Genomic DNA, 20634 nt, shown 5'->3' on the forward strand with positions numbered 1-20634 from the left:
ACCAGGGAACCCGGTGTGTATGTGTGGACTCTCTGGACCTTGTTTCAGTGGTTTGTGGCAGAACCTGCACAGACGCCCAGTGGGATGCTGCTCCCTTGTCTTTCTTCTCTGTCGGTCCTCCAAAACCTTTCTGCATTGTGCAGACCACTGCTTTGCAGCCTTTAACTCTGTCAAAAAATGGCGTGGCAGCAAAGTCTGCTAATTTAATCCTGGGGTTGGTAAGGCCTTCTGCTGCATACATCTGGTGTACTTTTTTGGAGCAGTAGAAGTATTTCACATCCCCAGACTGATAAAAGAAATGAACAGAAGATCCATCACCAAGGTAACGAGGCTGCCCACAAGCAAGACAGTTGTGTGTCATCATTTTTCCAGGTTTCTGCATGCCTTCAATCTCCTTCACTGTTTTTTAACCGTCAGTCTTAGTTAGAGGAGCGTCATCTGGTCTGAAGAGGTTTGAACAACGGCGGCATACTCTGCGTCGACCTTGCTCAGAAAGTCCTTTTGTCCGTGGTGCTTTGCCAGACGGACATCAATGGCATCCCTCATTGGATTTGTCCAACGAGAGTGGTCCAGGACAAAAGGCAGACCCCCTGCTTTGATAGGACCAGTGCGAGCTGCGCGTGGAGAGGCAGCAAAAGGCAGTGGCGGTGGTGCAGACAGAGAAAAGTTAAGCCTTCTCACTTCCCTTTCCTTGAATGCAATGTACAAATAAATAAAAAAAAGTTGAATTAAATTACCTTTCACTTCAGGGGCTCGGGTCATTGCTAGTGAGTCATCAGCAACCACACCAAAGACGTTGTCCTGAAACATTGGACCATTCAGTTCGTTTAAACTCGTGTAGCTGCAGTTTTATTGTAATAGAGTGAGGATGTTTGTTATAACAAACTTACAAGAGCAGAGTATTCTTCTCTGTGTTCTTCAGGCAGGTCGATGACCGTTTCATTGGAAGGAGGTGGTTCTGAAGGGAAACGCTCTTCCTCCTCAACAACCAGGTCTCTCTGAGACTCGTGTTTGTCCCAGTGAAGAGGAACCGGACGGCAGCCAGGCTCCACATACTGAAGTCCAAACCTTTCCTCGGTGTCGGCCTGTGACAACACTAAGGCGGGATCCTTGGCTTGTCCTGTCACTTCCTTTGACAGCTTGTTCAGCTCTACAATCAGAGCTGGATGAAAAACTGAAGGAAGCTCCAGACCAGGTTGCTTCAGGCTTACAAGATGCTGGAAGTTCCACCGAGCTTCTCCAGTCATGCCTTGGACCTGAAAAAGTTCTGGCAAGACCCGATTTCCAGTCACCCATCTGGACGGGTGGAAATGAAATCCCTCCTGGTGTGATGTGCCTCGCACCGGGATCCAGGTTGGTACCGCTGCCCCTCGATGTGGTTCAGCTGTGACGTGCCCCCGTGTCTGTAGAGGATCCCGTCTCCCACCTCCGGGTCGCTCAGACAGCCCGAGGATGTGAACGTGCTGAATCCTCCACACTTTCAGCATTCTTGCCTTAAACAGTGGTACGCCATCTGGATCCGATTCCAAAAAGAACCTCTTCAGAACATTTTCCACTCGCACCAGCAGCTCTCGGGGTTCTGGGCTTTTGGTGCGGCAGTGCTCCCTGATGTGCTGCTTTGTGGGGTTAGCTGGCTGGATCCCACCGAAGGTGTAGGCCTGGTTACGGCCGCCGACAGGCAAACCTGTCCCAGTCTGGGGGAATTCACAAAGGGGCCAAAACATATGAGCGATGGACACCAGTTTATTGAGTGAAAGAATTAACCTGTGTCCTGTAAAACAAAAACTAAATAAATAATTACTGTGCTGGTCCCAACAAAAGACTAAACAGAGGGATTGGAGCCTTGGCCAAACACAGGGAGACAACTGACCCAGCCACGTTGACCGTCGGAGTCAGCAGCTCCCCGCTAAGGTTGCCTAGCAGAATCTAACTATTGAAAAGAAATAAACAAAGCCCGCAAATAAGGACTACCAAGGTCCAACCCCAAACTAAAATAACAAAATCCAGCAGTACAAGACTGCTGAGGACCAAAAGGGAATCAAAGTGGAAACAAACCAACCAGCACAGCTCCAAGTCAAACCACCTGCTCCTCAGCCTCCTGCTCTGCTCTCTCTGCATGCCTCCCCCTTGGTTGAGGCCTCCCCTGACTTAAATACCTGGCAGGTGCTGATCAAGATGATTAGCCACACCTGCCAGGTGAGCAAAATGAAAGGGGATGCAGCAGCAGCAGCAGCAGCAGCAGCAAGACATAACAGGCCTCCTTCAGCCTCTGAAGGTCAGTTTGGTCCACGACACAAAAAGCTCTCCAAAGGAACTTGCAGAAGGAGCTGTGAAGTGGATGATGCTCTGAGATGCACTCCCTGGTGAAGCGCCACATGCAGTGAAACAAGTCCAGCTTGAAGATTATGTCACTGTTGCATTATGTACCAGATGCACATCTATTGGTGAAGTCTCCAGATGTGGCTTCACCCACTATAGCCTCTGTGGTCTTCCAGGAATCCCAGAGAAGATGCTCCTGAGGCTGGGAGTTTGAGATCCTGAATGGAGAGCAGCAATCCCTGTCCATGCACACAGGAAAAGCACCTTGAAAATGTTTATGTGCAAATAAAGTGATTGTTTTTAAAACAATATTTACTTATGTTTGTCAAGTTTTTACTGTTGAAACCATTAAATTAGAAGGAAAACGAACAAATTTTTGTCTTACCTGTCAACCCACTGGTACTTGGCTTTTGGCAGCGCTGCAGAAATGTAACGTAATGTAAATGTAACGCCGGGACAGCTGCTCGTACATTGGCTCCAGAGATTTGTCGCTTTCCGACTGCAGCATCACCCAGGACAAAATCATCCAGTTTTCATTCATTACTGCATAGGATGACATTGTGCCTGATGCCAGTAACACCTTTCGGGTGTGGTCAGCCCTCAAGACCTCACCAAACGTGCCTTAAGGAGCAGATTGATCGTGCCCTCCTCCCTGTGGTACTCCAGTATGAGGCAGTCCACCAGGTAGTGTGCAGTCACTGTTACCCCACACCAGGCATCTACGTCTGTAAACCCACCAAAGGGATCGGTGATTGTCTGCTGGCCATATGATCCACTCTGTCCATCCGGAACATTCTTCACTGTGCACAGATGCCACGTGCGCACGCCCGTATTTTAGGTGAAGAGCTTCATTTAGCTGATTGGCCATATCACCTGGAGACTTAGCCGTCTGCCGCAGCTCATCCATCACAGTTTTGCTTACAGCCTTTTTGTGGGTCATCAAGGCTGGAAAAATGTTCTGAAAACGACGAGGCAGCATGTCCTCCATGAAGATTTGTCTGCAAACCAGGGCTTGTTGCAGACTTTACAAGTTAGCCGAGAAGCAAGGATGTAGTAATGACCACTTGTACCAATGATGACACGGGGCCGACCTGTTCCAGAGGAGACCACGAGGGGGTTTGGGCAGTCATGCAGACACGGGAGAGAGTAGTTGTTACGCACTCTTTCCATTATTGCATGGTCTGGTTTCTAGATAAAAAAAGGATGAAGGTAAAAGTACTTTGGGAATGGTAGCTCATAAGAGTCAATGAGTTCCAGCTGAGGTGGGTTACGCCACAAGATCATATTATTGTTGTTGTTGTTTTCTCTTCCTGCTTGCGCTTCCTTTAAAATCCTTACGACTAAGACGATTTGGAAACAGCGCCCCCAACATCTCTAGTGGTGAAAAAGTATATTACATCCGTAGTGTTAAGAACTACCATAGAGAATGAATGGGAAAAGTTAAGAAACACAGCCGCATATACCTGTAACACGGAACAGCCAATCAAATTGCAGCTGCCGCAACACAGGCAGCCAATCAAATTGCAGCTGCCGCAACACAGGCAGCCAATCAAATTGTAGCTTGTGTCGCGCTGTCCAAGGTGAAAAAATCCGCCAATCAAATTGTAGCTTGTGTCGCACTGTCCAAGGTGACAAAATCCTTTGGTCCCGAGTTCGAACCCCGGTTAGAGTGAAGTCAGCCAGAAGTTAAGGTATAAGAAATGTTATATATGTTAAGCTGAAAATGACATTTCAGAATTATAGTTTTCTACTTCTTTCCTGTCTTTGCTTGTGCTAAATAACAGTCACGATCTGTTGCTCATTTCAATTTCAACCATGCTTTATTAAGATATTAACATGCAATAAATACATAAAACTCAGTATTTAACACAAAATGTACCAAAATGTTCAACCATTTATTTACAATTAAAGGGCAGACAGATTTAAACATGCAAAAATTAATGAAAGTACTTTAAAGGTGTACAATGAATTGAGGAAGTAGTACATATATTTGCTTTTTCCTTCAATATTAAACAATTCAAGAATAAATATGTAGGCAACCGTATTCACAAAATAGAATTCACAAACTAAATTACAAACATTTTCACATTGAAGGATAACATCAGGAGTCTTATGATCTCTGTGTGACCATGAATGGAGCCTTTAACTGTCAAAAAATGGCGTGGCAGCAAAGTCTGAAAATGGCATCCTGGGGTTGGTAAGGCCTTCTGCTGCATACATCTGGTGTACTTTTTTGGAGCAGTAGAAGTATTTCACATCCCCAGACTGATAAAAGAAATGAACAGAAGATCCATCACCAAGGTAACGAGACTTTGGCTGCCCACAAGCAAGACAGTTGTGTGTCATCTTTTTTCCAGGTTTCTGCTGTTGTTGCTGCATACCTACAATCTCCTTCACCGTTTTTAACTGTCAGTCTTAGTTAGAGGAGCTTCATCTGGTTTAATGGTGGGGGGGGTTCACTGGTGCAGGAGGGAGAGTCACAAGTGGCACAGTGACAGTTTCTCTTCCTTCACTGAGTTTATGCCACAGCTGCTGGGTCTCCAAAGGTTTTACGGTAAGTGATGTTCTGAGGTGGGTTGCGCCACAAGGAGATCATATTCATTGCAGGTCTCACAGTCCCAAGGCCTCCATCTGTGTTTTCATCCAGATCCTCTGCTGTGGAGAGCAGTTCCAGCTGCTGACATCTTGGTCATGGCATGGAAGTGGTGGAGCAGCAGGCGTTGGCTGAAAGCGAGCAGGAGGAGCTGCAGACAGAGCTGAGGCTCTTCCAACGACTGCTGCAAAAATAACACAAGTTGTTGTTAAATAAACAGGATTGTCACAAAGTCCGTTTGAAGGTAGTATTTAACATTTTTGTCAAGACTTATTGCACTGACTGTAGGTTTTATCCTCCACTCTTCTTAAAGATGGCACCGTTCTACTTTGAGACAGTTACAAAGTGAGCAACTCTGGTGGTTCTGGCAGAGGAGTCTTCACTGGAGCCGAAGAAACTGGGGAAAAACGACTGTCAGAAACAGACAGGAAGCTGCAGCAGAGTACAGCTGACAAATGATCCTCAGCACTCACCTGCATGTGTAGCAGCAGGACAGCTGGAGCTCTCAGGCTGCTCTGGATTCAGATCAACAGAAATATCCATCACTATTTACAGTTCTTTGTTATTAACTGTGCAAAACACTCAAAACCATGTAAGAAAACATGCTCAATAGAACAGGTGAGGTATGAAAATCAGTCAATAAATAATTAGTTGCATTTTTTTACCTTTTGATTGACCAGGAAAGGTACCATTATGATGTAATGATCCATGTGTAACCACTTTACTCTGACATGTGGAGACGTGTACTTTTGTTGTTATTCTGCTTCTTAAAGACTGGCTTCTTTCAATCATTTTCATACCAAACCTTTGCAAATAAAATAATTATGTATTTACCCTCGACGACGAACAATCAATACCTTCAGCATCACAAAGCAATCACACAAAACACCTGCATTAGAACAGGCCTGAACGTAGCCAACCAGCAAACAGCAGAAAGGAAAAGGTGATCCCGGATTACGGCGGCGGCGGCAGCATCAGCAGCAGCAGCAGCAGCATCAGCAGCAGCAGCAGCAGCCGCAGCAGCTAGACCTTTACAAAGTGAACCTGAAAGAAACTAAATCAAACATATGAATATGGTTCTATTTGAACAAACACGTTTTAAAGTGCTTAGTGTAAAGAAAGGACTGATCTTAGACTAACAGGTGGTCTAAAATCAGTTTTTTAACTACTAGTACTACTACTCCACATACAGAAACATAATCAACACGTGATGCATGATGCGTGCACGTTGGTGCTGCTCACTTGGCTGGAATAGGATTGTTGGAAAACATGTTGGTCCTGTCATTTTCTTCACTACATGTCCCTGCTCTTTAGGAAAAAAAAAGAAAGAAAACAGATTGGAATTAAAAGTAGTAACTATTAAAAGTAGTAACTAAAACTAAACTAAAACTGCCACAGACCTGGAGGACTAGAAGAAGGTTTAGTAAGAGCAGGTTCTGAAGAACTCCGAGTCTGAGCCTCTTTCTTCTTCAGGTACTGCTGGAGCAGGAACATTTTGCTGCCTGAAACCCACTGTTTCCTGAGGATAAATGATGCATATCCATCTTCTTTTTTCTCCCAGACATCCCTCCAGGTCTTCTTAGAATGCACACCAAATTAAACCAGCTGGTTGTCCTCACTACCTGAAGGTGGCTCCACTGATCTTTCAGCTAAATAGTTCCTCAGATCTCTGATTTTGCATTTGCCTGCAATACAACACGCACACATGCACGAGCACACACACACGTGCACGCGCGCGCACACACACAATCCATTAAATGCATAATGTAATACTGTAACAAAAATAGCATTGAAAATGTAATGTAACCCCTGTTCACCTCCTCACGACCACCTATGGTACAATGAAAAAGGTTTTGAAAACACACACACACTTAACAGGACAAAGTTTCTAGTTTGATGACGTTCCTCTCATCCCCGCTGTTATTCTCACCGCTGGAGTTTCAGTCCTCGTGTTCAAGAATGACGGGAAGAGAAATGTCTTTAAATTGGAAACTTTGTCCTGTTTGTTTTTTTTAAACCTACATCAGACTTTTACTTATTGTGCTCTTGTGTTTTAACAGCGATCGGATCTAATCTGGCTGCAAGATTGTTGTCGTCTTCTCTTCCTGTAAAACCCTTACTACTAAAATGATTAAGAAACAGCGCCCCCAAAATCTCGCTAGTGGTGAAAAAGTATATTACATCCGTAGTGTTAAGGACTACCATAGAGAATGAATGGGAAAAGTTAAAGAGAGTTAAGCTTAACCATAGAAAGTATGGTCAAGCAATATATTACATCCATCATGATAAGATCTACCATGGAGACTGACTTCAACATCTTTTCAAAGCTGCTCCCTATGTGTTTCCGTAGTGTAGTGGTTATCACGTTCGCCTCACACGCGAAAGGTCCCCGGTTCGAAACCGGGCGGAAACAATTTTTTTTTTTTTGTTTTTGGACAAAAGAAAAACGTGACTTGATCTATAACTTGTTGGTTGAATTCTTTCTTAAGATGAATATTATAAAAAGAAAAATACTAACATTTTTCAGCCTGGAGTTTTCATATTTCTCTTTTTTCTTTGATTGTTTTAATCAACAAAAGGGTGTTCTTAAGTAAATCAAAAGTTTATTCATCCAGTCGTGTCTTTTATTGTCTTTAAACAAAAAAGAAAAAAATCATGTTTCCGCCCGGTTTCGAACCGGGGACCTTTCGCGTGTTAGGCGAACGTGATAACCACTACACTACGGAAACACATAGGGAGTCGCATTGAAAAGTTTTTGAAGTCATTTCCCCTTTTGATCCACCTGTAAATCCTCTTTCTCCAGGCCCGAAAGGTCACTGGTTCAAAACCGGGCGGAAACAGTTTATTGTTTTATTTATTGAACATAATTTAAAAATACGACTAGATGAACAACTTCTTTATTTAAGGATCTATAAAGACCTTGAGTAGAGGCGTTTATAGATGAAACTAGTTTATGAAATAAAAAATAAAAAAAGAGAAACATGTTTCGTCCGGTTTTGTTTGTCTTGTTTAATAAATTTCCTTTCCATAAGTGTTGTGGTTTGTATTTAATACAAACGATCAGTTTTACAAAAGTTATCATTGAACTACAAATCTCCAAAAGATTACACAGATTTTTTTTAATCGATGTAGGAGCCCTATTGAGAAACATGTCCTGTGGGTGTCGCTGTTTTTGTTTTGCTGTCAATTATAAATTGGTTGATGATCTGACCACACACAGGTGTGCATGGACAGATGGAGAAATGGTTTTTGACCGCTTGTGCGGGAAATGAAGCAAAAGAGAAGTCCAACCCGTTCAGTAGTGTAAATAAATAAAAGAAACAAAGTAATGCAAAGTTGATCGGAGTAAAAGACTCATTTTTCTTCGTCGTATAAGGAAACGACAGCTCGCTTGGCGCGTCAATCAACTCCGGCGTCGCAGATCTCAGTGTATCAAAGGAGCTAGAACTTAGTTAAATAGTTTTTAGGCCTTTAGCTCCTACAATCGATGTGCAATTAATGTTTAAAATACTCCATAGAAATGATGCTAACGGTATCCTATCAAGTGACCGAGAAGAGCGCCTTGGCCTGCGTCAATAGTGACATAGACAGATGTAATAGAGAATCGGGCAATTTTTCAAAATAAAACATCAGATTCCGAAATAAATAAAACGTAAGTAATGTAAGTTTTTAATTCTGTGCGGCCCGGGACCAAATAACTCCGGTTGGCGACCGCTGGTCTACGCTAGTGGTAGAGCACGTAAACAGACAGCAACCCCACCCCCTCTTACCAATTGTTTTATAGCTAACCAAATTTTTATGTGGCTGTTTTGAGATCCGCTCACAGCCTGACATATGGCCCTAAAGCAGGGGTGGGCAAATATTTTGACTCACGGGCCACATAGGGTTCGAAAATTGGAGGGCAGGGCCGGACCAAGAGCAGATGCGTGGAGTGAGAAAGAAATAACATGGAATCTGGATAAAAACATTTGGATTGAAAATTGTATTTTAAAACAGAGAAATTTAGAGTTTTTGGGTTAAAACTTTTCTTCTCATTTTAGAGCCAATTGCACCAATTGTGCCTTGTGGAAAACCTGGAGAAATGCTGCGTTCATGTTGTGTTCAAACGATCGTAAGAATGAAAAACAACAAATCTTCAAACACCAAATGGGTGCTAGAGCGTAGTCCACAAATTTTTCTTGTGAGGGCCACAATAACCCTTTTTCATTGAAACATTAAACTTCTTTTATCTTTCTATTATTGTAAAGCCCTATAAAAAAGTTTTATTAATTCATGATCCTTTTAAGAAAATAAATAACACTATTTATGAAATATAAAATGACCAAATAACTCTGTCATTTTCCGTGACAAAAAGTCAGGGGAAAAATATACTGATATATAAAAAAGAAAAAACAATAAATAGTCATATTTCCAGTCATAGTCCCGCTGAGACTTTAAGGGTTGCAGCTATCTGTTTCTCATCCAGTAATTAATGAAGAAAGCACATTTCTATGTCTTCTGCTGCAGCTACGCAGAATATATCTCCGTTACCTTTTCACCAGTACAGTGTTCCCTCATCTATTGCAATTTAAGAATAACCCGTGATCAGTGAAATCCACGGAGTATGATTACAGACGTTTATGGCAGTAAAACTCCTCACAGGAAACTTTACACTTTTCTCACACAGACATGAAGTCAGCAGATAAACTTTACAGTTTAAGGAGATCCTCAGCTATAAATCCACAAATCTGACTCAGTTAAACTTAATCAATGCCTGAGGTTACACAATTGCAGAAACTTGCATCAAAGCAACAATCCAACGTGCAGCTTCATGCGTGATCAACACTTTCATTCAGAAGAATCCCAGCAGCACCAGCAGGTCCAAACCCATCAATAGGCAAATTCACACACTGAAAATCCCAGAATTCAGAGCAAATCTACCAAAATGAATAAATCAAAACATGCGGGAGTCACCAGTAACAGTCAATTTGAAGACAGGAATAGATAGAAGCATTTAAAAACATACCAATTTAACCAAATGTTTGACACATTTCAGTTAAAATAAGCTAAGGAACATGAAATAAAAACATCCTAGCAGCTTTGATTTGTAATCAATTTACAAATCCATGTGAACTTGCAACATTTTAAACACACAAAATGTCTTAAATTTTAATGAACTCTTTTAATGTCTTGAAAAATGAACGTTTTATAAATAATTGCTTCAACTCTTCAACAAAGAAAGATTTTGAAACAAAGCAGAATATTTTCATGTGCAATTTAGAAACTTTTGTTTTTAGAACTGAAACTTTTTTTATACAATTTAAAAAAAATTTAGTTCTAAAACTGTAAATGAAAAAGCAATAACAATAAGCCCTGAACAACAGATAAATGTATATAAAATCACTGAGCAACAACACAAGAAAGAGACAATACCACAATAAGCAATAAAGCAGCAAAACTCATTTTCACTACAGCAAAAATATAAAGTACAAGCCTTTTCCTCTCAAATACTTCTATGTTCAGGTCCTTTCATTTACGGACTAGTAGCTAACGTTCGCTAGCTAGCTTCAGAAAAAACGGCCACCCTTTGATGTTAAAACTAACCCCAACAACACGAAGCAAAGTGACTGCTGAAATAACACAAACGTATCCCTCATTTTCACAACAGCAGAAATATAAAGCAAAAGCATTTTCCTTTCAAATACGTCTGAGCTTGTAATAAAACGCTAACCTTACCGTCCTAAAAAGGAGAAGCGAGGCAAAATGGCATCCTCCCGAGGAGAAGACGAGAAGGAAGAGAGGGGGGAAGTCAGGTGAGGAAAAAACTCTGAAGAATACCAGAGATAAAGTTAAATCCTGTTTTGGTCCGAGTATCAGGCAGTAAACATCCTTCTATGAGGAAAATCAGCCGCTCCTCTGGATTCAGAACTCAAGGAAAAAACTTTCTCACAGAAGTCTGACAAAACTAGTCTCCGTTCGCTCTGTGTGACAAGGCAACGAAATCTACCCAGTTCCAGAAAGTTCAACGTCTGTGGACCAATCACAGACAGCCACAACACGATTTTTAGACGTGATTGGCTATTCCGTAGAAAACGGGCGAAACCATTTTGAGTATGTTTACCACTAGAATATCATAATACTTTATTGTTAAGAAAAGTTTTAAGCACAGACTCAGCATTACTCACTGTTTGAAGAAAAAAGAGTGAATCTGTGACCTAAATTACAACAATTACAATGCTTTTATACAATAGCATTGACTTAATTCCTTTGGAAATTCGTCTGACACGGCAGCTTCACAACATGGCTGCTCCCTCAAACGTTTAATATATAATATATTTTTAATGAATGAGTCTTTTGTGACATTTCTAAGCGATACAAACTTATTTGACATAAAAATACACCTTTGTGAATGGACAAGACGTTTTTATCATACTTTGTTAACAGAGAGCTGCTGTTTTTATTTTTTTTGTATTGGTGATGACTTATGAACATGAACCACAACAGATAATATTTATTTACATTTTAAAGGGGACAAAAAAACTACACGTATTTATGCCTTTCCCCCTAAAATCCCTATTACTATTTTTAATTTAAAGAAATAACCACTTGTGTATTTAAAAATGATAAATATAGATTTTTTTATATTGGTTAAATTTGTTTCCCTAAAGTTTGGATTTCTATTTTTAAGTAAAAAGTATCGTTTCAATGAGGTTTGAAGTGCTCTATTTATCCTTTAAAGACTGGTCGTTTTCTTCAAATCTGGCCTTACATGATGTTTTTAACATGTTCACACAGAAAGGTTTTTGAATTCTTAAAAAAATGTGTAAATTGTTACCACATAGGTATGTAAGCTATATGAGCTTTTGTGAGTGTTACATGTTAATTATTGCAGGTTATGGGAAGCATTCAAGCATCTTAAGTCAGTGAGAAAATGACAAAATACCACGTTGACTTGATTTATTCAAATCATAAAGAACACAGGTTTCAGTGACAGATAACTGCTTTACCATCCCGTCTCTGCTGACGCTCACAGCATCTCCTCATCAGCTCAGTCATCTCCTGCTCCAGCTCCGTCTGAAGACTTTTGACCCGCCTCACTTCAGTTAGCTGTTGGAATCTGATCTTGTTCTTCACCTCTTCTCTTCTGGATGAGACGGATCATCTCAGTGAAGATCTTCTCACTCTCCTCCACGTTTTGATCCACAGATTCAATGGCGGCCTCCACCTGCTGCTGAAGCAGGTTGGTTCGCCATTACCATCCTCTCAGTCTGGATCTGGAAATCCCACAGGATGTTTGCCCTTTCATTCTCTACGACCTTCGGGGGTGTTTCCCATTTTGACCTTGGGGTTTCCAGTCCATATTCTGCACACATATTCCAGCCACTTGATTGTGGCGCTCCACGTATGCTTTACCTGCCAGCATCTTACACCCTGCAGATACAATACACAAATGGAAATGGACACTATCTATATATATATATATTTCCATTTGTGCATAATGTAATACTGTAACCCCTGTTATGCATAATAAAAATAGCATAGAAAATGTAATGTAACCCCTGTTCACCTCACCACTACCTATGGTACTATGAAAAAGGTTTTGAAAAGACACAGACACTTAACTGAACAAAGTTTCTGTGTATGAAGTCCTTGGAGACAACTATTGTTGTAATATTGGGCTATATAAATAAAACTGAATTGGTGTGAAGGTACCAAGGTGTGAACTTAACTTTTGGTTTTATGGAAGTACATTAAACCCAACTAGAAAAGTTTTTCTAATGCCAAAACAAAGAAAAAATAAAAACAACCAGAACATTAATCCAAATGTGAAACCTTTATTCCAGATTTCATTTTGTTTTTTTATTACAAAACACCCAACAGTGATGAGTCAAGTGTGTGTTTGGAATGATTGTGTGTGAATGAACCCGGAGCGGCGTCACGGCCGTTGATCTGCTGTATACAGATGGCAGCCATGGATGCTGAATGACTGGCAGCTCCTCCCACCGGGCCGCGGAGCCGACTGCTCAGTCCGGCCCAAACAAACCCCTGGAACCCCGTTCCCCCTCCAGCCCCCCATGTTTCCTGCAGCTGCGCTTTATTCTTTAGCAACTGCAAAAGGTTTCTCCACCTCAATTTTGCCGCAGTCGTGGATGATCACATCTTTGAGCGGCTTATCGCGGCCGTCTGTTTTTGTGCTCTCAATCTTCTGCACCACGTCCTGAAAGACACAAGAGTCCGTCAACAAAGATGCTCAGAAATGGACAGCAAAAAAAAAAAAAAAACCCACAACAACGTAAACTTCTGTTTTTGTAAGGAACATTTCTGTTCTCCATATCTAGTTTATTTGGTGTTGTAAAAAGCATTTATCCATTAAAAAAACAAACAATAAATTTGGACATAAACATTCCTGGTATTTTTGATTCAGAGCTGAAACTTGAGGAAATCCTCGGCAGGAAAGTTCCTGTCTGGTCTCTACTGAACACTCGATTAAAGACCCACTCTGATTAAAATAGTGTTTTTGGTGTTTTTAACATGTTGTTGTGGTATTTTTCTGATGATGAGGACATACGCTAACAAAATTAAGCTCTGACTGCGTTTCTGAGCATTTCTTTTTTCAAACTGTCTTGACTAAAGAGCCGATGAAAAAACAAAGAGTTTGAATAGAACTTCTCTGTGACATTGAAAATACGCTGGGCAGGTTTTGTTGCACCAGTAACATTAGTTTGGGGAGGGGGGGTGGTGAGGGTCTGCAAGTTAGCGGGGGAGCATGTAAACATAGAGCTCTCAGCCACAGGGAAGGGGGCTGGGTTGCTTCACAGTAACAGTCCCGCCCACAACTCAGGTGAATTTCTAATGAACTCCTGCCGCTCTGCAGAAACTATGTCCTAGAAAATGACAGCTTTTTACATTTTGCCTAAAACCGCTTGAGCAGAGTTAAAAGAGCACTGGGGACGCTTTTACCATGGATCAAAAGACGACCGGAGTGGGTATTTAAAGATGCTGCAGACTTGCTTCCACATTGACGGTGGAGCCGACAGGAAACTATCGTGCGGTTTGTCGATTCCACGGGCATAAATGTAGAGTATTGAGTAAAGAAAAGGCCGGGACACCCACCATGCCCTCCAGGACCTTTCCGAAGACCACGTGTTTGCCGTCCAGCCAAGGAGTCTGGACTGTGGTGATGAAGAACTGGGAGCCGTTAGTGTCTTTGCCGGCGTTGGCCATGCTGAGCCAGCCAGCCCCGTAGTGCTTCAGCTTGAAGTTCTCATCAGGGAAACGGTCTCCATAGATGCTCTTGCCTTTAAAATGCATTAGGACAAAAAAAAAAAAAAAAAAAACTTTTACTTTTTTAAACAAATTCTCAACTTTTGGCAAAAATTGGAAGTGATTGATTTCAACCAATCCAAACAAAAAAAGTCCAAACGAAGACAAATGAGAGAGATATACATCTATACAGACAAATCAAACTCAAGACGATGAAATAAATACCGTATTTTCTGGACTATAAGTCGCCCTTTTTTTCATAGTTCGGCAAGGGGTGCGACTTATACTCCGCAGCGACTTATATTAGAAATAAATTGAAATAAATACATTGTTAACCCTCCTGTTATGTTCATTTGTGAGGAACAGAGATGATGTTCCTGGGTCAATTTGATGTATGAGGTATGCTAAGTGTTAAGAGTATGTTAAGTGACTCAGAGAATCAGAAAACCTTTTTTTACAGTAAGATCTTGAAGGCTAACAACATAATATTCTATTTTCCAATGATTTCATAGATTCAGAAATGCAATAAAAGTGAAAACTGTTTCTACAAATACAGGATGAAAACAGAGTATTAGTTGGCTAATGATGCTTCATGAAAGGAATAAATAAATAAATATGAGAAAAAATTACTGTGAAATTATGAGATAAACAGGCTGCTATGATTGTGTCATATAAGGTTGTGCAAGTTATTAGTTCTTGGTCTCAGATTTTGTCAAATAGATTTCCTGTCAAAATGCGACTTATAGTCCAGTGCGACTTATCTGTGTTTTTTCTACTTTATAATGCATTTTTGGGCTGGTGCAACTTATACTCCGGAGTGACTTATACTCCGGAAAGTACGGTACATAAAAAAGTAAATGATATATAAATCTAAGTGTAAATTATGCCTCTATCATAACTATTAAACATAAAAACATTACACATTGAGTCCATAACATGTTGTCAAAACAGTTTCAATCAATTGCTTGAAAAGGAGCAAAAGTAAATATTCTGACCCCCATGATGCTTCACTTTACTGTTTTTTTTTTTCTTTCCTATATATCAGCCTCCGGTTCATAGCTTCTAATTAAAGACATTGCATTATTCCAGAAGTTATAACTTATCAGAGTTCCAGTTTCAACATTTTATCATAGTATGAATTATCATTAACATTGTTGTTGTTAAATAGTCACAGCTGCACCAGCTTCCAGATGGCGGTGATGTTTAGTGAAAGGTCCATATTCTGGAAATCCTTCATGGAGGCTCCAGGGTTAGTATTCCTCCCTCTGCCGTCAAACAGACCGCCTTTCTTTTGGTTTCACAGAGTTTTTGAAGTTTCAAGCTGTTTGCAGTTGACTTTTGGAGATGGTGAACATCTCAGCTGCCGAACATTTTTCATGAACTCGTATTGGTAACACTTTATATTAAGATTCCTTAACAAGCTTTGTTAACGCATTAACAAGCATTATAATAGACTTTTTAGGGTGTTGTACAATAAGTCTAATAAGGTTTATTAAATTACTTATTTAACACATTTACAAGCATTACTATTAGAATGTTTTCAAGATGCTAATGATGCATTTATTGAAATTATAGGTGCCTAACAAATGTGTCAGTGTTAATAAGCCTAATAAGATTAATTAACAACCTTTATTAACAAATTAAGAAGCATTATTATTGTTGTTTGAGGTTCTAGTACGGCATTAAAGACCAACCGGTACAGAATCAAAGATGGGCGGGGCTTTTTTGTCACCTGTGTGAAAGCTTAGAGAAAGTCTAAGAGACCATTCGATTGGCTGAAAGCGAGCATGCATGTTTTGCTGATGAGTTTAATTGACGGATTCATTAGCCAATAGTAAATTAGTTGACCTGCCAATCTTTGATTCTGTACTGGTCGGTCGTTAGCGTGTTAGCTTTAGCATGGCTCCTGTCGGTTTATTCCTTCGGTCTTCAAACATTACTGGCTTTTGCAACTTTCCAGAGGATTTGGAAGCAAGGCAACAGTGGTTGACTGCAGTTGTTATTGAATGCAGAGAATTGTCTCCTGGTGATTGGATTCGCAATGAATGTTTCACTCAGGATAGATGCTAATACTTTATCATTATTAGCTATGATGCTTACGTCACCCAACACCGGTCCTTATGTTTTTATTTATTTTTAAATTATTATCATTAAATTAATATACATCTTATACAGAAAGATTTGTGTATGTTTAGTCTGTTTTAATGTTATAAAGTTCTTTTTACAAGCTTTATGCATTGTGGTAAAAACCTTCCTCACTTTAGATGAGGTGCTGCAAAACAATTAATAAACTGTTAAAAAAGTTAATTAATACATTTGTTAAGCTTATCAGCAGTTTAGTAATATGGATTTAGAAGACAATGGTCTGACTTCAGATGTTAATGAATCTTATTAACACTTTCAGGTATTTGCAAGACATCTAGAATGCTAATAAATATCTTACTAGCATCTGACACATTAATACAGCCTTTTAATTCGTTAAGTTAATGAAACTTATTAGGCTTATTAACACTTAGGCTTGTATGAGGCATCTATAATGCTAATAAATATCTTACTAGAAACCCAAACAATAATAATATTTCTTAATTTGTTAACAAAGGTTGATAAATATTATTAAGCTTATTAACACTGACACATTTGTTAGGCACCAATGTCAATAAATGCATCATTAGGATCTTAAAAACATCCTAATTATAATGCTTGTAAATGTGTTAACTAAGTAATTTAATAAACCTTTTTAGACTTATTATTCTTACTAACACCCTAAAAATTCTATTATAATGCTTGGTAATGCATTAACAAAGCTTGCTGAGGAATCTACCTATAAAGTGTTTTTTATTAGAACAAAATACTGTTTTTAATTTGCTCACACTTCTGTGACCAAACACTTCTCATAGTCTGTCATGTTGTTGGTAAGAATAACCATGGCCAGCTCTGGTGGTTCGTTCAGTTTGATCAAAATTTACACAGTTTCTTATATGAGTACTCTGGATATACATTGATTTGATTCTTGAAAAGTCTGGCTTTTCTGGCAATTTCTATATTTTTCTAACTAGTAAAATCTTTTTACTTTACTTGTAGAGGATATCACTGAAACAGCACGATTCTTTAAAAATAAAAGATGGAAATACAAAGTTCCAAATTGTCAGTCTGTGGTGGTTTTACCTCCTGTGCCGTCTCCCCTGGTGAAGTCTCCTCCTTGGATCATGAACTGCTTGATGACTCTGTGGAATTTGCTGCCTTTGTAGCCAAATCCTTTCTATGTAAACAGAGTAAATACAGCTAAGTAAACAAAATCTGAAAGGTCAACAACTTTATCCCCAAATTGAAATTACTTTTTGCTTGTCAGTTTTTACTCTGACCATCTTTTGATCCATTGGAAAATTCAGTCCTAGTCTTTTTTTTAATTATAATTATGCAGTTTTAAGGCAAAATAATAAAAAGACAAAGTACACCACTTTTGCTAAAAGCTTTGTTTGCATGCCCTTCCACTAGCTTACAGTCCCTCACACTCAAAATCTGGCATTACCAGTGCAACAAAAATGGCAAGCAATATTGGAACTATCCAGCTTTAAAGCTTTGATCCAGATTCCAGCTCAGACAAGGAAAACAAAGATGTACCTGAATCTATTTGTCTGTATGTGGAGGCATCAGAATGGAGCGAAGCAGGAAGCTTGCTACTGCTCCTGAACAGTTTAAATGAAGAAATACTCAGAATAGCTATTTTAAGCTAATTCTTTTTATATATATTTGTCGTCCGTCGTCAGAAAAATGCTACAAGAACACGTTCTAACACCAGAAACATATCTTTAATCAGAGTGGGTCTTTAAACAAAGCCCTTCTAATGAATTATGGGTACTTCTATTTCATTATGAGAACTGTACAGCGGTGCAGTGGTTAACAGCAAGAAGGCCCCAGTTCAAGTCCTGGCTGGGGGACCAGACACCAACGGGGGACTTTTCTGTGTGGAGTTTGCGTGTTCATGCATGTTTTTTTTTCCTCCTGGGACTCCTAGGTGTGAATGCGAGTGTGTGATTTGTGGCCCGCATCAGACTGGTGACCTGACCACGGTGTACCATGCCTTTGCCAACGAGTGGCCGGGCGGGATAGGCTCCAGCAGCACCAGGTTTAAAAGATGAATATGAGAGATTTATCCATTTCTCACCTCTCCTGTTGCTAGGGCAACAAAGTTGTCAACTGTTTTGGGAACAGTCTTCCCGAACAACCCAATGACAACTCTTCCAACATCTTCATCTCCAATCCTGATGTCAAAGAAGACCTACAAAAAAAGAAAAAAGAAAAAAAGCACCCAAGTGCAGAGTTAGTGGGGACAGAACTGCATTATTACAATAGAAAAGTTCGCCTTTGACAGATGTATTATACATGAAGTTAATACACCAGGCAGTAACAACTGCAGCTGAAGCACTCATGCATGAACAATTGTGCAAATATTACACAAGTACAGTCCAAGTCTGCATGTTAACTCAGTTTGTAATTTGTAGCTGCAGACGTGGCCGTGCAGACAGCTGAGCGCAGAAATCCATGTTTATTTAATAACAACTGACTGGATGTTAAGAAAACGAAGATAAACTAAGACAGTTCGCTTTTGCACAAAGCCTTTTCTTGTTCGGCTGGGTCCTGATCTGACAGGATGGACCAGCGAGCTAAAGTCTTTTAATCCAACATTAGCTAGCTAGCTAGCTAGCATTAGCCGCGTTTTAGCAAAGCTCGAAGGCCAAACTGTTGTGACGTGGCTTTGCAGCTGCCGGTCAGCGCACAGGGAAAGCTTTGCTTTGCTTTTTTCCACTCGTTTGAACGTGAACTAGCTACACGCTCGGTTCCGGCAGTCTCATACCTTTGCTGTGACTTTTGGGCCCTTCTTCTTCTCGTCGGCGGATGAACCATTCGGGAATGCTAGAAAAATCAAAGATCCCACGATGACAGTGACCGCCACAAAGAACTTCATCCTCCTCTCGCAGCGTCCAACCATCAACAAGAAGAAAAAGAGCTGCCCGAGGACGGCCTGGGAGTCGCTGGAGGTTTTTATATGACCGGGGGGGAAAGGAAGGAGCGCGGGGGTATCCGGGGTGGGGACTACAACCTCCAGAATCCGCGCGGCGCACCCTCGCGGACTTGGACGCGGGGCTACGGGGCTGGTGAGGGACGGACAAAAAAGTGATTGGCTGACGTGGTAAAATTCTTCAGCCAATCAGATGCAGACGCGTGACATGGTTCTCTGACGGGCGTTTCAACAGTGGAAATGTGACTTTTACAGTGTCTCGTGTTACGCTGTGCAAGTTTTGACAAATAAAATTCCACATGTAAACAAAAGAACAATAGTTTTGCCTTTTTTCAGTTTAAAATTAATTGCCGTTTTTTTCAAGCAATATATTTCAAGCAAAGAAAACATCCTTCAGAAGACTAAAAGTATATCTATCTGTCTCTCTCTCTCTATCTATATATAGATATTGATATATAGATATAGATATATAGATATACTAATAAATAAATGAGTAAATAATGGCATGTACATGATGCCATTATAATTACTCTCAATCATAAATGTTGTGAGTTAATGTGTTGTGTTGTGACCCCTCTGGGCCACCGTAACATTGTAACAAACAATTAAATCTATTAAATGTGAAGTTTGTCAAAAAGAAGAGTTGGATTATTTGCTTGAAAATGAGTGAAGCAATTTGAAAAACTGTAAAAGTCACCCCTGTTTTTCTTAAATGGAAAAAGAAGGCCTTTCTTGTCATGGTAAAAATAAATCAGTGAGCACCTCTCCTTTGCCAAGACAATCCATGCCACCTCACAGGTGTGCCATATCAAGATGTCAGCATGATTATTGCACAGGTTTGCCTTAGACTGGCCATAAGAAAAGGTCACTCTGAAATCTTCAGTTATATCACACAGCAGAATGCCACAGATGTCCCAAGTTTTGAGGGAGCGTGCAATTGGCATGCTGATAGCAGGAATGTCCACCACAGCTGTTGCTAGGGAATTGAATATCAATTTCTCCACCATAAGCCGTCTCCAAAGGCGTTTCCGAGAATTTGGCAGCACATTCAACCGGCCTCACAACCGCAGACCACGTTTAACCACACCAGCCCAAGACCTCCACATCCAGCATGTCCACCTCCAAGATCGTCTGAGACCAGCCACTCGGACAGCTGCTGAAACAATCGGTTTGCATAACCACAGAATTTCTGCACAAACTGTCAGAAACCGTCTCAGGGAAGCTCATCTGCATGCTCGTTGTCCTCATCGAGCTCTCAACCTCACTCCAGTTCGTCGTCGTAACCGACTTGAATGGGCAAATGCTCACATGTGATGGCGTCTGGCACGTTGGAGAGGTGTTCTCTTCACAGATGATTCCCGGTTTACACTGTTCAGGGCAGATGGCAGACAGCGTGTGTGGCGTCGTGTGGGTGAGCGGTTTTCTGATGTCGATGTTGTGGATCGAGTAGCCCATGGTG

The 20634-nt window shown here is 40.6% G+C and overlaps 2 protein-coding genes, 1 long non-coding RNA gene and 2 other non-coding genes across 11 annotated transcripts; 1 reads left to right on the forward strand and 4 right to left on the reverse strand.

Moving 5' to 3' along the window:
• Positions 1-278: 278 nt before the first annotated feature.
• Positions 279-3666, reverse strand: LOC110015227. Of its 2 annotated transcripts, XM_020703818.1 has the most exons (4): positions 2705-3666; positions 891-2558; positions 738-801; positions 279-614 (listed from the first exon to the last, which is right to left on the reverse strand). In XM_020703818.1, the coding sequence occupies exons 2-4, from the start codon at positions 1722-1724 to the stop codon at positions 424-426; spliced, it is 1089 nt and encodes a 362-aa protein (XP_020559477.1). In that variant the 5' UTR covers positions 1725-2558; positions 2705-3666; the 3' UTR covers positions 279-423. The 2 variants fall into 2 exon arrangements, with proteins under 2 accessions (XP_020559477.1, XP_023811386.1); XM_023955618.1 differs by having other exon boundaries at positions 279-801.
• A 451-nt stretch (positions 3667-4117) lies between these two features.
• On the reverse strand, positions 4118-10912 carry LOC105354185. Of its 6 annotated transcripts, XR_002290372.2 has the most exons (6): positions 10628-10912; positions 6535-6597; positions 6313-6431; positions 5386-6220; positions 5196-5309; positions 4118-5096 (listed from the first exon to the last, which is right to left on the reverse strand). It is a non-coding gene; the product is annotated as an uncharacterized LOC105354185 (long non-coding RNA). The 6 variants fall into 6 exon arrangements; XR_002290371.2 differs by having other exon boundaries at positions 6313-6597; XR_002290376.2 differs by lacking the exon at positions 10628-10912 and having other exon boundaries at positions 5386-5966; positions 6155-6220; positions 6313-7313.
• trnav-cac lies at positions 7253-7325 on the forward strand. Its single transcript has one exon. It is a non-coding gene; the product is annotated as a tRNA-Val (tRNA).
• On the reverse strand, positions 7569-7641 carry trnav-aac. The gene has a single exon. It is a non-coding gene; the product is annotated as a tRNA-Val (tRNA).
• Positions 10913-12706: 1794 nt separating the features above from the next.
• ppib (peptidylprolyl isomerase B) lies at positions 12707-19308 on the reverse strand. Its single transcript, XM_023955620.1, has 5 exons — positions 19011-19308; positions 18321-18434; positions 17321-17414; positions 14006-14190; positions 12707-13109 (listed from the first exon to the last, which is right to left on the reverse strand). Exons 1-5 carry the CDS (start codon positions 19143-19145, stop codon positions 12987-12989), a joined length of 651 nt encoding a protein of 216 aa, XP_023811388.1. The 5' UTR covers positions 19146-19308; the 3' UTR covers positions 12707-12986.
• Positions 19309-20634: the final 1326 nt, after the last annotated feature.

Source organism: Oryzias latipes, chromosome 6 (genome assembly GCF_002234675.1).
Source record: "Oryzias latipes chromosome 6, ASM223467v1".
Taxonomy (NCBI): Eukaryota; Metazoa; Chordata; class Actinopteri; order Beloniformes; family Adrianichthyidae; genus Oryzias; species Oryzias latipes.

Coding starts and splice junctions, on each gene's coding strand:
- ppib (XM_023955620.1), bottom strand. CDS start 19,145: ATGGTTGGACGCTGCGAGAGGAGGATGAAGTTCTTTGTGGCGGTCACT. Junction 18,435..19,010: donor GCCCAAAAGTCACAGCAAAG/GTATGAGACTGC, acceptor CTTTTTTTGTAG/GTCTTCTTTGACATCAGGAT. Junction 13,110..14,005: donor GAAAGGTCCTGGAGGGCATG/GTGGGTGTCCCG, acceptor TGTGTCTTTCAG/GACGTGGTGCAGAAGATTGA.
- LOC110015227 (XM_023955618.1), bottom strand. CDS start 1,724: ATGTTTTGGCCCCTTTGTGAATTCCCCCAGACTGGGACAGGTTTGCCT. Junction 802..890: donor GAGAAGAATACTCTGCTCTT/GTAAGTTTGTTA, acceptor CCAATGTTTCAG/GACAACGTCTTTGGTGTGGT.